At 47.1% G+C, this 14,909-nt stretch overlaps 2 protein-coding genes across 4 annotated transcripts; one reads left to right on the top strand and one right to left on the bottom strand.

The window, feature by feature from the left end:
• The first annotated feature begins 211 nt into the window (after positions 1 to 211).
• On the top strand, positions 212 to 6,955 carry LOC117896324 (protein abnormal spindle). The gene is made up of 6 exons (XM_034804559.1): positions 212 to 417; positions 484 to 660; positions 750 to 962; positions 1,046 to 5,942; positions 6,003 to 6,304; positions 6,368 to 6,955. The coding sequence occupies exons 1-6, from the start codon at positions 403 to 405 to the stop codon at positions 6,644 to 6,646; spliced, it is 5,883 nt and encodes a 1,960-aa protein (XP_034660450.1). The 5' UTR covers positions 212 to 402; the 3' UTR covers positions 6,647 to 6,955.
• A 10-nt stretch (positions 6,956 to 6,965) lies between these two features.
• On the bottom strand, positions 6,966 to 12,098 carry LOC117896325 (allatostatin-A). Of its 3 annotated transcripts, none has more exons than XM_034804560.1 (3): positions 11,859 to 12,098; positions 7,876 to 8,307; positions 6,966 to 7,828 (listed from the first exon to the last, which is right to left on the bottom strand). In XM_034804560.1, exons 2-3 carry the CDS (start codon positions 8,264 to 8,266, stop codon positions 7,743 to 7,745), a joined length of 477 nt encoding a protein of 158 aa, XP_034660451.1. In that variant the 5' UTR covers positions 8,267 to 8,307; positions 11,859 to 12,098; the 3' UTR covers positions 6,966 to 7,742. The 3 variants fall into 3 exon arrangements, with proteins under 3 accessions (XP_034660451.1, XP_034660452.1, XP_034660453.1); XM_034804561.1 differs by having other exon boundaries at positions 7,876 to 8,304; XM_034804562.1 differs by having other exon boundaries at positions 6,966 to 7,813; positions 11,859 to 12,097.
• Between the last annotated feature and the right edge of the window lie 2,811 nt (positions 12,099 to 14,909).

The following is a 14,909-nucleotide window of genomic DNA, read 5'->3' as shown; positions in this document are numbered from 1 at the left end:
TTCTAGTTTGTTAGTAATATTAAGCAGAATATCAAAACCGAAAAATATTTTCATTGCGAAACTTGTTGTGGAACGTACACATTTCCTCGTCAGGTGTCTCTGTTGCTGTTTACACAAATATGTAGTTAATATGTAGGATGTATGTATATATTTCGGTATATTTCTGAAGGACAGTATATCTGATGGATAATTCAGCGGTCACACTGTTGACAACTTTCAAAATGGCAACGGCGGCATTTTTTCGACACTAGATTTTGATTTCAGCTCTAATTGTTGTTCGTTGTGTTTTGTTAATTGTGTTAAGTGCTGCAGTGTTCATGGCACTTTGCTGTTAATTGAGTTTGACGTTTTAGTTCATCGTTGTTTTCTGCAAGTGTTATTTTCGGTGTGCCGGTATTCGCGATGAGTGCCTTCGAGGTTAGTGGTCCCTGCGATCCAACAAAGAATTGCATTTCTACATTTGAGAATGCATTTATTTTGCAGGTCACTGTGACGCCGTCGCGGCTGAAGCAAAAGAAGCACATCGAAGGTCGCGAGCCAGCCGTGGTGGTCATGGCTCCGTTTTCGGCCAAAGCGATTGTGCAGTTTGAGGACGTGCCCGTAACCAAAACAGCCAGGCGCTTCGTGCGCGTCATCAACCCCAGCGACGACGACATTGAGGTTAGTTGGTCGCCGATATAGATCAGTCGGCGGCTCGGCTGCCTGGCAACATGTATTTGATCAATGCTAATCACCCTTGCCGCTTCTAGGTCAAAGTAACGAAGGGCATCAGGGAGGAGCACAACCTGACCGTCGAATGGATGGAGCACGTAATTCCCGCTCGCGACGAGGTCTCCATGGAGCTGGTCTGGAGCCCCGAAATGGAGGTGGCCTGCAAGGAGACGCTGCATTTGCTGGACAATAGAAATTTTCGGAAGGACGTCATGATCATACTCAAGTCCAAGAGCAACCAGCCGGTCAAGGTAAGCCCTTAAAGCCTCACACCAACCCCGCCACTCACCCTTCTCTGCTTCTGCTTCTTCCCTTATGTCTCGCCTACCTGAAGAACGCGCGCAAATTTCCCACCGTGGGCAAGACGCTGCATCTGAAATCGCCGACGGGCGGCGGCTCGAAGAAAACAAAAAGTGCGGCAGCAGCTGCTGCGCAGCAGAAAAAGCGTCAGTCCGTCGCAGCGGCTCCGTCCAAGCAGCCCTGGCGCTCGTGCAGCGGCTCGCGCACTGTTCGGGCATCCTCAGCGGCCCAACATGCACCGCTGATGGAGAAAAATGTTTACAAGCCGCAGGAGGAGTCTGCTTATATCTCGCCACAGCCGCGCACGTGCAAGGAGAATGTTAGTCCCATGACTCCTGCGAATTTGTTCAACATATTAGATACATTTAAGTTCACACCGCTCACCGAAACACGCGTCACTGGCGCGGACATTATGCCAGAGAATCTGGCTGCCTGGCCGACACCTAATCTGCTCACAGATGCCAAACCGACTGTCGGCGACTTGCGACCCCGTCGCCTCGTCCCTGACGAGTTTGAAGATCAACCGCCCACGAACAAAACCTTTGATGTGAGGCATTCAGAGACAATTAACATATCATTGGACACGTTGGACTGCTCGCGCTCCGAAGTGCTGCTACAAACGCCCACTATTCAAAATAAAACCACAACCATTGTCCATGCAACGCACCCCAGAGCCCTGGAATGCATACGCGAGGAGGAGGCATCCAGCCCCACGAAGGCGGAAGCCAAGGGCCCCGTTCAAGACTTGAAGAGGGATATCAAACTGGTTGGTTCGCCACTGCGAAAATATTCAGAGTCCATGAAGGATCTGTCGCTGCTCTCGCCGCAAACAAGGATTGCCATACAAGGCTCGATGCCGAATCTCAATGAGATGCAGATACGTTCGATCGAACAGAATCGGTACTTCCAGGAGCAGCAGCCGACGCAAATGAATGCAAAGCCTGTAGACCGCACGTTGCTGGACAACTCCATTTGCAGCGAAGCGAGCTTTATGTGCCCGCAAGACTATCTCTTCAATCACAACGAGATTCTGGCCCAGTCGAGTCGATTCAACCTCCATGAAGTGGGTCGCAAATCGCGCAAGGGCAGTCCTGTGAAGGAGATGAACACTGCTAACACCCAAAAGCGACGCTCCCATGAGCTAAGTTTCTCGGATTCGCCCAGCAACGAGTCCCTTTATCGCCACGAGACCACGATGGCCATCTCACCGCCAAAGAAACAGCGTGTTGACGACATCTCCCTGCTCCGAAGTGCAGCACCAGCCAATGCCTCCGCCAGAAGTGGCAGCACGTGGACACAAACTCAGCCCAAGAAGTTCAAGCTGGCCCAAACGATGTCGCTCATGAAGACACCAAAGCGAAAGGCTAGGGAAGCAGCTCCCGTAAAGCTCTATGACTCGGAGCTCTACATGCAGACGTACATCAATCCGGATCCGTTTGCAGCCACAACCACGGCAGACCCCTTTCTGGCCTGCACCATGTACCTGGATGAGCAGGCGGTGGAGCGGCATCAGGCGGACTTTAAGAAATGGCTGAATGCCTTGGTCTCCATACCCGCTGATCTGGATGCGGACTCGAACAGCAAAATCGATGTGGGAAAGCTGTTCAATGAAGTGCGCAACAAAGAGCTGGTAATGGCGCCCACTAAGGAGGAGCAGTCCATGAACTATCTGACCACGTTCCGTCTGGAAACACTGCGTCGGGCAGCTGTGGAGCTATTCTTCAGCGAGCAAATGCGTCTGCCCTGCTCCAAGGTGGCCGTCTACGTCAACAAGCAAGCTTTGCGTATACGCAGTGATCGCAATCTGCACCTGGACGTGGTCATGCAGAGAACTATCCTAGAGCTGCTGCTCTGCTTCAATCCCCTATGGCTGCGACTGGGTCTGGAGGTGGTGTTTGGCGAAAAGATTCAGATGCACTCCAACAGAGACATTGTGGGCTTGAGCCACTTTATTCTCAATCGTTTGTTCAGGAACAAGTTCGAGGAGCAGAAGTACAGCAAGGCCTTCACACTCACCGATGAGTACGCGGAGACCATCAAGAAGCACACGCTGCAAAAGATTCTGTTCCTGCTGCTCTTTCTGGACCAGGCCAAGCAGAAACGCATCGTCAAGCATAATCCCTGCCTCTTTGTTAAGAAGTCCCCCCACAAAGAGACCAAGGACATATTGCTGCGTTTCTCCTCGGAGCTGCTGGCAAACGTTGGAGACATCACGCGCGAGTTGCGCCGCCTGGGCTATGTGCTCCAGCACAAGCAGACCTTCCTCGACGAGTTCGACTATGCCTTTAACAATCTGGCTATAGATCTGCGAGACGGCGTCCGGTTAACCCGCGTCATGGAGGTCATTCTGCTGCGCGACGATCTAACCCGTCAGTTGAGAGTGCCTGCCATATCGCGGCTTCAGCGAGTCTTTAATGTCAAGTTGGCTCTGAACGCTTTGAATGCTGCAGACTTCCAGCTGGGCGGTGAAATCTCCGCCGCGGACATCGTGGACGGTCATCGCGAGAAGACGCTTTCGCTGCTCTGGCAGATCATTTACAAGTTCCGTTCGCCCAAGTTCCATGCGGCCGCTATGGTGCTCCAGAAATGGTGGCATCGTCGTTGGCTGTGCGTTGTCATCCAGCGTCGCATACGCCACAAGGAGTTGAGGCGTCGCCATCGGGCAGCCACTATCATACAGGCCGCCTTCCGCGGTCACCAGATGCGGAAGTACGCCAAGCTCTACAAGGAGGAGCGCCTTCAGGCCACCATCATCCTGCAGAAGTACACGCGACGCTTTCTGGCCCAAAAGCAGCTCTACCAGAGCTACCACAGCATAATCGTCATACAGCGATGGTGGCGGGCCCATGTGCTGGGTCGGCATTGTCGCCAGCGGCTCCTGGAGTTACGTCAGTCTACAATTTTCTTGCAGCGCATTTGGCGCCGTCGTCTGTTTGCCAAGAAACTTCTCGTGGCTGCCGCCACAGCTCGTCTTCAACGCTCGCAAAAGCAACAAGCTGCGGCCAGCCATATTCAGATGATGTGGCGCAGCTATTGCCTGGGCAGGAGCCAGCGGCAAGAGTACCTGCGCCAGCGGCAGCTCATTATCTTTGTGCAGCGTCGAGTGAAAGGAAAATGGTTAATGCAAAAGCAGCGCCGGGAGTTCCTAAAGCTAAAGAAAGCCACCCAAGTCATACAGCAGCGCTGGCGTGCCATGGTCCTGATGAGAAAGGATCGGACCCACTTCCAGCAACTTCGTATTTGTGCTCTTAAGCTGCAGACACACAGGAGGGCCACGCTTCAGATGAGACAAGCCCGTGACAGCTTCCAGGCCACCAAGAAAAGTGCCATTGTCATTCAGCAACGCATTCGTGCCACTTGGGAGATGCGTAAGCAGAGAGAAGTCTATCGGAGAGAGCGCATGGCTGCTGTTATCATTCAACATAATTTCCGCTTGCGTCTGGATATGATCAAGGATCGAAATTTGTTTTTGGCTACCCGTCGCTGCATCATTAACGTTCAACAACGCTGGCGCGCCACTTTGCAAATGCGTCAAGAGCGTGCCAAGTACTTGCAGCTCACAGCGTGCACCCGCTTTGTCCAAAGTAAATTCCGTGCGAAGCGCCTAATGCTAATCCAAAGACAGAAGTACCTTCAACTGAAGAGAGCTGTGCTAGTGGTTCAACAGCGTCGCAGAGCAATGGTTCAGATGCGGGAGCAGCGACAGTACTTCCTTCGTTTGCGTGAGGTCACCACTAGCATGCAGCGACGATTCCATGCCAATAAGGCCATGCGCTTCATGCGGGCCAAGTATCGAGGCACCCAGGCTGCCGTGAACTGCCTGCAGATGCACTGGCGAGCGCATCTCTTGAAGCAGCGAGAGAGAAGCCGTTTTCTAGCACTGCGTCAGGCAGCCATGACGCTGCAGCGGCGCTACAGAGCCCGCTTGTCCATGATTAGGCAAAGGGATAGTTACCGGCAGCTCAGGAATGCAGCAATCGTGGTTCAGCGGCGTTATCGAGCCCGGAGCGAAATGTTGAAGCAGCTTTCCCTGTACCACAAGAATCGTGATGTCATAATTAAAGCCCAGCAACGCTACCGCGGTAAACTACATATGAGGATGCAGCGCTCACACTTCCAAAAGCAACGCCAAGCAGTCATCCGCATTCAAAGGTGGTGGCGTAGTCTCCAAGAGATGATTCAACTACGCCAGGGCTATCGCAGAATACGCACAAGTTCGATGACCATCCAACGCAAGTGGCGGGCGACCGTTGCTGCCCGTGTCCAGCGTGAGATCTTTCTAAAGACCATCCAAAAGATTCGTCTCTTGCAGCAATTTATCCGAGCCACTTTGCAGATGCGAAAGGAGCGTCAGGAGTACCAGAAGCAGCGTGAGGCAGCTGTGGTCCTACAACGTCGGTTCCGTGCCCGTCTGTCCATGCTCAAAGTCCGCTTGGAGTTTAAGCTCCTTCAGTCGATTACCATTCGCCTACAGCGCAAGTTCAGAGCTACACGCATCATGCGCGAAGTGCGCCACGATTTTGTCCAGCTACGTGAGATCACAATACATCTGCAGCAGAAGTTCCGCGGCAAGCGGTTGATGATAAAGCAACGCGAGCATTTCCTACTGCTGCGTCGTTCCGTTTCCAATTTCCAGACCCATTCACTTGGCTACCTGGCCCGCAAGCGTTTCCAGGCTCTGATGACTCCAGAGATGAAGCATCTCATACGCCAGAAGCGGGCGGCCAAGGTTATACAGCGCTACTGGCGTGGCTATCAAACGCGTCGTCGCCAGCGTCATCAGGGTCTGTTGGCCATGCGAAAGCGCATTGTGCAGCTGCGTCATGAGGCGAAGGCTGCCAACTCGGTGCGCACCAAGGTGCAGGAGGCAGTTGGATTCCTGCGCGGTCGCTTCATTGCCAGCGATGCCCTAGCAGTGCTCAATCGATTGGGTGAGTACCTCTAACTTTGATTCGATGCACACAACTAATGCACCTGCCTGCTGCACACAGATCGTCTGTCGCGCACTGTGCCACATCTGCTCATGTGGTGCTCGGAGTTCATGTCCACATTTTGCTATGGCATCATGGCCCAGGCCATACGCTCGGAGGTGGACAAGCAGCTAATCGAACGCTGCAGTCGCATCATTCTCAATCTGGCTCGCTACAACAGCACCACGGTCAACACATTCCAGGAGGGCGGCCTGGTGACCATTGCCCAGATGCTGTTGCGCTGGTGCGATAAAGACAGCGAGATATTCAACACACTTTGCACACTCATCTGGGTGTTTGCCCACTGCCCCAAGAAGCGAAAGGTGAGTTGTACCCCTAACATTGACCATTTTTTTGTACATTAAATCATAATCTTCACTCTGCAGATCATTCACGACTACATGACCAACACGGAGGCCATTTACATGGTGCGCGAGACAAAAAAGCTTGTGGCCCGCAAGGAGAAAATGAAGCAGAATGCTCGGAAGCATCCTCCCATCACGAATGTACGCCATCCATCGCAGCAGTTGCAAACTTTCTCGCCCCGCGCTCTGCCCAGCCTTGAGCCGGACTTTGGCATCATACGCAACAGTCCGTACACTTTCATTTCGTCCGTGTTTGCCTTCGATACCATTCTGTGCAAGCTGAAAATTGATATATTCTAGGTTTATTCTAGTTTTAACCCTATGCTAAATGTTAAATGTTTGAAACGTTTTTTGTTAGTCCCTTAAATGTTGACTGAAATTGTTAACTATGTCGAGTGTTTGCCCAACCTTAACATAAATGTAGAATAAGTTACGTTTAAGGAGAGACATTACTTTTTACTGTATAAAACATATATCTGACTAGCTACGTATGGAAAAAGTCAACGAAGATTGTAATTTATGTATTTAAGAGCTAAGCATAGATTTATTGTTTTTATTGAGTCCGGAAGCAGAACGAATGCAAGAAATAAATTTGAGAAATGAGAGTTAGCGAACTACGTGTTTTGCTTGCACCATGCTGCTGTGCTGTTTATTTAGGAATAGATGCATGTATGCACAAAACAATTACATATATTGTATGCATGTATGTATGTATATATATATAGTATAGTTAAATTAATAATCACTTTGATACATCCAATATTAGTTTGCTATTTGTGTATAATCCCAATATTCAAGTTTGTCCGTCTATGCGCCTCAATTTTGAATGCAACCAATGCCACTCGCCGACTCGAGAGAGTGCCCCAAGTATATGTCCATACATAAGTATATATCTGTGTGTGTATATTAGCTAATGCCCCATTAAAATGTTTACTGTAAATTGGATTGAATATGCATATATCTATATGTATATTATGTACTATTTATATTCGTATAACATTCTATGTATTTCTTCCTTGATAATTGCTCACGCCACAGTTTCATTCTCATCGTTTGACCCTCTCATCTTTTCTTTTTTTTTTTTTTTTTTTTTTTTGCAATTTTATATTGCTTTTTAAACTAAAGTTTTGCCGCCGTTGAACGTCTGGAGTTAATAACTAATGTGGAAATCATAATGTTTATCGGTATGCTTTATTTTAGATATTTTGTGGGACGAAGGGCGTGCAGTTTGATTCAAAGACATTTAGATTAGTTCTTGGAGAAGTTTTACAATACAAGAGTCCTAGAGCCTTTTGCAAATACTTGAATTGATAGTTAAGTAGGTTTTTGTCTCAATTGGCACACGGCTGGATCTGGTTTAGTGTGCCATTTGAGGCGTCCTCCTCCGCGGTTTGATTTAACGCCGCCCGAGACCAAAGTTGAAGGGCTGCGGACGCGTCGTTCGCTTGTTCTGTCTGCCAGGTCGGACTGCAAGGCGGAGAGCTAACCAATTAAGGGTCATATTTGATCTGGGGAAAAGATTCACTTACCCGCACGCTCCACTCCCATATAGTTTGCTGGCGGCACTCGGTAGTCAATCTCGTTGTCCTGATCATAGTCGTAGTCGCTTCGCTTTCCCAGACCAAAGGAGTACGGACGCGACCTCTTTCCCAGCCCAAAGTTATAGACCGGCAGCCGCTTCATGCCCGGCCCGCCGTTGTTGTACATATAGGCCCGACGGCCCAGTCCAAAGGCATATCGTTCCACCCGCTTATCAATGTCTGCGCCATTATCGGCCATCTCGTCGGCTCCGAGCAGGCCGTCGACATCGCCCTCGCCAGAGACTTGACTGCGTTGCTCCTGGCCTATGACCGGCGAGCAGGCAATATAGCCGACGCAGCACAGGGCCAGCAGCAGGAGATGCGCATTCAGAGTGTTCATTGTGATGCTGTGGGCACGGGGCACGGGCACACGTCTGACTGCTAAAACGGGGGAGACAAAGTGAGCAAACAACGAATAGAATTTTAAGCATTATTTCCCCTCCGTTCTTGTACTGTCAGACTATGTTGCGGCTGACACAGGACATGCCATATGGAGGGTTCGTTATTCGCTTACAAATACTTATGCAAAACGAAGAATCGACCAGGAATTCCGCACATATACCGACGCGCACAGAGAATATATGTCAACGGCAACAAATGTCGCAGCGTTGACAGCAAACAGCAACACCAAAAAAACAGTCGAAACCAATGAAAAATATTGGCTGGAGAACGCTCAAAAATGTGGCCAAAACTTTTCCCATCTCTCTGTGAGTCTGTGTCTGCCTGTCCCGGTCATGCGGAAGGTCTTTGGCCACCTGAACTGCAGCAGACAAATTTTCTGCTGGCCTTGCAGGCCACTCTACCACCCAAGTGCTTCGCTCGTAAAAGTTAAATTTGATCCGTGAAACGAAAATCCGACCCCCGTTCAACCTCTCTACTAAGACTGTCCTTCAAAGTTTGCTGAGTAGCTTAATTCCTGCCACAATTAGCTGCTACAATTACCCAAAATTTAAGCTGCGAGCTGCGACAGTCGTTGAAGAATGTACCTTTAGTTGGCGGAGAATTTATCCACTGTATTCCATTAGCGGAATGGCTGTCAGTCTCCGTAGGAGGGCCATCAACATTTGTGGTGCTGTCAATACGAGCATTCTCGAACATTCACTCGTATCTTGCACTGTCAGGGCCCATGAATGGAGAGTGCACACAAGAAGGCAAAAACTGAAAGATGTTCCCTCATTCAGATCGGATTCGCTATTTGCATTGCTTTGGCTGCACTTCCGCCCGGAGAAAAGTCACGTACAAGCCACGGAAAAGTGTTGCTAAAATCCCCATCATCTCCGACTGCCTCCAGCCGCTTGTTGTTTGGTTAGGCAAATTAAGTTGGCTGGCGCCTAGAACATTTTCCATTAGGCCAAAGGCTGGAATCACTATTCAATATTCTGTTTCTGCTCCTTGCTCGCTGACTTGACTTAATGGCAAGTGAGGATTAGTTTTCAATGCCAATTGATGGCTCGCTGTCGCACATAATGATATGCAAACAAGGGTCTGCAATTAATTGAAGCCTACGCAAAGGGACTCTGTCTCTCTCTGTCTGCTCGTCCAAATAATGACGCACACTCAACGTAGCGTCGCGCCGCGTCGGCTGTCATAAATTTGTAGGGTGCATGTGCAACAGCTAGAGCTAGAACTACAAATCATGCAACAGGTTCAACAATATCCACCACAGACGAAGCCAAGGCCAGAAGCGACAACCACATCTGCTCCAATGTGAACCCCAGACCCGCAACCTCCGTGTTTGATTTACAATGGCACTGGCATGGCAGGCAGCGGCAGCGGCAGCTGTGCATTTTCCACGCAGGACAATAAAAGCAATGGCTATGGCCAGAGAGACCAACAACAGCCACGAGATAATAGGCGGAAAATCGTCACATTTGTTAGACTTTATCAACCGCAACACGGCGACGACAATGACAACGATGTCGTACTGAGTTTTGCAAAACCAATCGTAAATCTGCGGAGAGAAAGCAACTTCTGCGAAATGTGTCATCACCTTTCACTATTATTTCCATGTCTGCAATAAAATCTTGTTTGTTCGCCGCCTCTACCCTTGCACCCAAATGAGATTCACAGATTATCTGTTTATGAATTTACGCTCTCAGCAATAACTCTTTTGGATCCGGCCCGTGCCTTTGGCTATGGCCATAGCTGCGGGACGAGCTTTTTCTCATATCCGCAGCGGCGATTAGGTTTGACCGCCATACAAAATGCAACGGAAATTCAAAGGAGCGGCCAAGGCGATGCCTTGCCCTGCCATAATTAGGTTGGAAAACTTTCCCGTCTATAGGGGAGATTAGAGGCGAGATGTTTTAACGGAAGGCAGAGCAGAAAACAATAGCCAAAGGATATAAGAAAATTTGCTACCAGAGTACAAAGCAATTTTGGCTGATGTGGCAAAATTACGACAGACACAGGGAAGATACTCCCTTTACTTCAGTTAGCAGCAGGTGAACCTAAGGCCAAAGGTGGAGCTCATGAAATGAGCAAAAAAGATTAACTGTTTGCAATTGAAACGCTCCCAATATGGTGCATGTATTCTTTTTTAAATTCAAAGTACCGCCAAGGGGCAGCTCCTGCTCCATCTGAGCCGCCTAATTAAGTTACGCTCAGGTAATGAAGTGGCTAACTTCTTTGCATCAATTTATGGCGGTTAGGCGAGCCAACGAGCGGCTAATAAAAACCGAGCACCTCATGGTGCTCCTCTGCCCCATTTTTATCTCAGTTTCTGGCTGAGCGTTGACCAAACTATTTCCTTGTTTTTCTTTAATTTCACAATGTGTTCTGCTCCCATTTTACATGTATCTATATTCCAAGAAAACATGGGTTCTGCCCCTAGGGCACATATCATCTCCGGCCCATGCCAAAACTTGCCCTCACATCAATCAACAATTGTCTCTTGATTTGTTTATTCAACATTTTAGCCATGGCTTTTGGGCTTTTTTCTATCTTCTTTCATGTGGGTGTGTGGGATTTCTATTTCTTCTGGGCTCCCTGCTTTGTTTTCTCTTCTGCTGTTATTTATTTAATTACAATTTGATTGAGGCTTGTCTTTTGTCTTGTTGCGATGTGATTTCTAACGCTTTCGCCAGCCCTGCCTGTAATGTTTTTGCTGTTGATTCTCGGGCCATATGTCAATTGTTGCCTCCAGCTTTATATATAATCAAATTGGGGTTTTTCTTGGTGCCAAGCGATTGAAATTGAGCCGAATTGAATTTTAGGCTTTTTCTTGGATCTCTGGCGGATACAAATTGCATTTCATTTCTCTTGCATACTTTTTGGGGCCACATTATGGTTTGAGTTTTCGGTGTACTTTCAAATACGTCAAGGAATTCGTTCGAGCAACCATGACATTTTGAGAGACGTGATTCGGGAAATATGTACATTGTATTTGTATCTAACAGATACCAAACATTTATCTAGATCAAATTTATGGATATTAAGTTGAAAATAGCTCTTTTTGTTGTGCCCAGTTCTTTGTCAGCTCCTTTTGAACAGAAATAATATTTAAATAATTGAAAAACAACAAAGTCGTAAGTGTTGGCTCTTTGCTTTGGAAAAAGTTAACATTTTGCAATTGTTTAAATATTTTCAACAATATATTCTGTCAGTCCAGAGTATAACAAAGTTCAGTGATTCTCTTAAAGATTCTTTTGGTGATTTGAACAGACTTTGCACAGTCATATGCAGTGCTGCAGATATAATCAAAGACTTAAATCTTGATCGATTTAAGAATTTGTTCCAAACTTTAAAGGCACAGGTGAAAAATTGCATGAAATTTGGAAATATTCGTTCTTAAATGGGAATCAAAAATAATCACACTTAAGTACATTTTTAAATCTTAAAAAAAGGGTTTCACGGTTGATTAAAATGTGTCTTAAAAATATAAAATTCAAATTCGAAAACGTTCTGTCTTTCAATCCATAGGCACAACTTACATCCTATTTTAATTGCCGCTGGGAAACTCTCCCTAAAAGCACACAAATCACGTAGTAACTTTTTGAAACGATAAAAGAATTACCCGAAACGTGAATGCACTTAAATTATGTAACGAGATATATCAAATATCTAAATATTCCGCGGCCAGGTATTATAAGTGTTTAGCTGCTGCGGCTGCTCCTTCGACTGCTGCACGTTGACAGATCGAATGTCGGTTAACTTTTGAATCCGCATCCGTTGGAGCCGTGGCTCTTATATGAGCGAGCCGTCGCTGCTTTCCTTCGTTTTTGCCGTTGTTGTTGTGGTGGTGGTGAGCCCTTATCAACCAAAAACACCCACACGACAACAAAGTGGAGGGGAGTATGCCATTGCCGCTGCCGATGACGACAATGTGTGGTGAGTTTGCAATTCAACACGAACAGAATGGCTGTGAGATGGTGGTGGTGGTGTCGGGTAGCAGGGTCCTTACTGGTAGCTGCTGTCAGCCTGCATGTAACAAGTGGCCATGGCCGTGCTGCATTTTGGTAGAAGCCAAGAGACCGTTCTTGGCCCAGACTTACCTTAACTTATTTCTCTTCTAGGATAGTTTTATGAAATGTGAGGATGGAAGAAGGCTCCTCTAAAGACGTCACGAAGGTAGGACGCAAGCTAAAACACTTTAGAGCCTTCAAGAACATGCCAGAGGAGACCGCTACAAATGAAACACAATTGACTCTCATTGCCGAAGGACAGTGCGTATGATGAATGCGGTGTTGAGGTTCATTAGAAGGAAACATACGCCCCCGGGATATTCCAGGCATATGTGTGATTTGCATTCTCACTCCTGCGCCCACATCCTGCAAATGTGAATCCAACTATTTCTCATTTCGAATGGAAAATTGTCAGCTGGCTGGGCGCGCATTAGTCAAATGCAGGACACTTGCCTCCCACCGCCTTGGCCCTAGTCTCCGTCTTAGACCTGGCTTTGTGGGGCACCCGCGACCGTGGCAGACAACTCGAATGACATGCAGGCAGTCCTTTCGCTACAGTGTCCCGATATGCCCTTCCTTTGGCTGTAGCTGTAACATTTCAAAAGCGAAACGCAAAAGAATTTTATGCGGAATGCCAGCATACATTTCGCAATGTCGCCACGGGGCCTGCCACGCAACATTTATCCTGCTCCGCATTCGCTATGCTCATCTGGGCTCGGTTTGGTTTTGCTCTGTCCGGTCCGCCTTCCTTTGTGCATTATACAAATGTCGCTCCTTTTGCTGATCCAAACGCACTTCAAAATACTTTTTGAACACAATTTTCGCAGTAATGGATATTGAAGGTTGTGGATATAGTATATATGTGGTTATATATAAATATAAATAGTTTCACTCGAACAAGTGTTTCTGGTTCTTAGTCTCTAGGTTTGTTTTTTGCACAGGGTCCTTTTGCACTCGTCAGAAATTCCCATACGTTCCAATGATTTGCTTTCGAAGCAATTACCCACAAAGAGGGGTGGAAAAAACGCCACAGTGGAGGAAGCCATTACCAATGGTTATCCCGCTGAGACGCTGCTTAGTTGTAAATAGTTTAATTACAAATAAAAGGAAAAATCGCTTGCTAATTGGAAAAGATGGTAAAAATATTCACATTTGATGGGAGACTCTCGGCTCCTGCACATTCAGGCTAATTGCCTGTGAGGAAAATGATGGGAAAATTGTAGGAAATGTCGCCCGAGCGCAGCTTGAAACCGAAATTGCATTGAGATTTGTGGAGCAATAACAATTTTCCTGTGAAAGTTATATGTACGCATGCTTTTATGGCTTTCAATGGCAAATGGCGCTCAATGACGTCAGCCAGTCAAAGTTCTGTCTTATTGACAAAAGGAAGATAAAGTTGGAGAGTCATTTGCATCGGGGATACACGATCCCCAATGGGCTGCACGTGGATTTGGCTGGAAAGCCTTATTCACCACAAGCAATCGATCATAAATCAGGCTGATAAGAATGGCTAATGATATGTTCGGACATGACATGAGCTGGGGGAGCTGGAAACTGTAACTGAAACCAAAAACATGGCCCAAAGCGTGGCCGGGCTAATCTCGATGGGCTGACTCTGGGGCGTCATCGCACCGGAACAGGTTAATAAATTTCCCAGCGGTCTAATCGGAGGCCAGCGGCTCATTTGGCCATTTTACCAGTTGGCATCTGGCATGTGTGCATATGGCTCTAAGGAGGATAATGGCAGGCATATGCGCCAGTTGTTGCTGGGCTCGTTGTCATTGTAGTTGTCGTCGTCATGGTGTGACTCGATCTCGCTCTCAAGTAATTTTAATTTTTGCCCGTTTGCCAGAAGACAAGTTCAGCCATAAATCATCATCTCCAACAAAACAGACCAAAACAAAGAGGAAAGAAGTAGGAAACTATAAGACACCTTACGACAATTGGATACCTGCCAAAAAAATATTCCATTTCACTGCTCGATGGTTATAAATTTTTGAATAAAAATTCTAAAAATCGCTTAACAATTATAAGTGATATTTTGGACTTTCTGGGTTAAAGATTAAAAGTGGAAATAAAATATGGAAATATCATCTTACTTTCAGTACTTCGGCGGTAATAACAGCTCGTTCAAGATGATTTTTATGTGGATCGTTAAGTAGATTCCAATATGTAATAACTATGGGTCTTCAAAGCCTACGTTTTTTGATTTTCTGTGTATTTTTGTACTGACAGATCCAAGTTCCGTATCTGATACCATATACCCTTGTGATCTGAAAGTACCGGGTATATATATTAAACCTGGGCACAGTTGGCCGGGCTAAAGACAACGAGGCACCCAACCTGTTTGGCCCACACCTACTCCACACACACACACACACATACACGCAAATAAAGACAGACGGGCAGTGCAAACTTCCCACCGAAAAAAAATGCATAAGCAAAAACATAAAAAATAAGCAAAGAAAACATTTTCATAGCTGTTGTAGTTGCTGCTGCTGCTGCTGTTAGACAGACTAAAAACCACAAATAAAAAATGGAAAATCACGATTTTTATGCAGGTTTTCAGAGATTTTTCCC

This window comes from Drosophila subobscura, chromosome O (assembly GCF_008121235.1).
Source record: "Drosophila subobscura isolate 14011-0131.10 chromosome O, UCBerk_Dsub_1.0, whole genome shotgun sequence".
Lineage (NCBI taxonomy): Eukaryota > Metazoa > Arthropoda > Insecta > Diptera > Drosophilidae > Drosophila > Drosophila subobscura.
Note: the sequence above shows the minus strand (reverse complement) of the source record. Positions and strands in the feature narration are given on the sequence as shown.

Coding starts and splice junctions, on each gene's coding strand:
- LOC117896325 (XM_034804560.1), bottom strand. CDS start 8,266: ATGAACACTCTGAATGCGCATCTCCTGCTGCTGGCCCTGTGCTGCGTC. Junction 7,829..7,875: donor TATGGGAGTGGAGCGTGCGG/GTAAGTGAATCT, acceptor TTAATTGGTTAG/CTCTCCGCCTTGCAGTCCGA.
- LOC117896324 (XM_034804559.1), top strand. Junction 963..1,045: donor AGAGCAACCAGCCGGTCAAG/GTAAGCCCTTAA, acceptor GCCTACCTGAAG/AACGCGCGCAAATTTCCCAC. Junction 6,305..6,367: donor ACTGCCCCAAGAAGCGAAAG/GTGAGTTGTACC, acceptor TTCACTCTGCAG/ATCATTCACGACTACATGAC.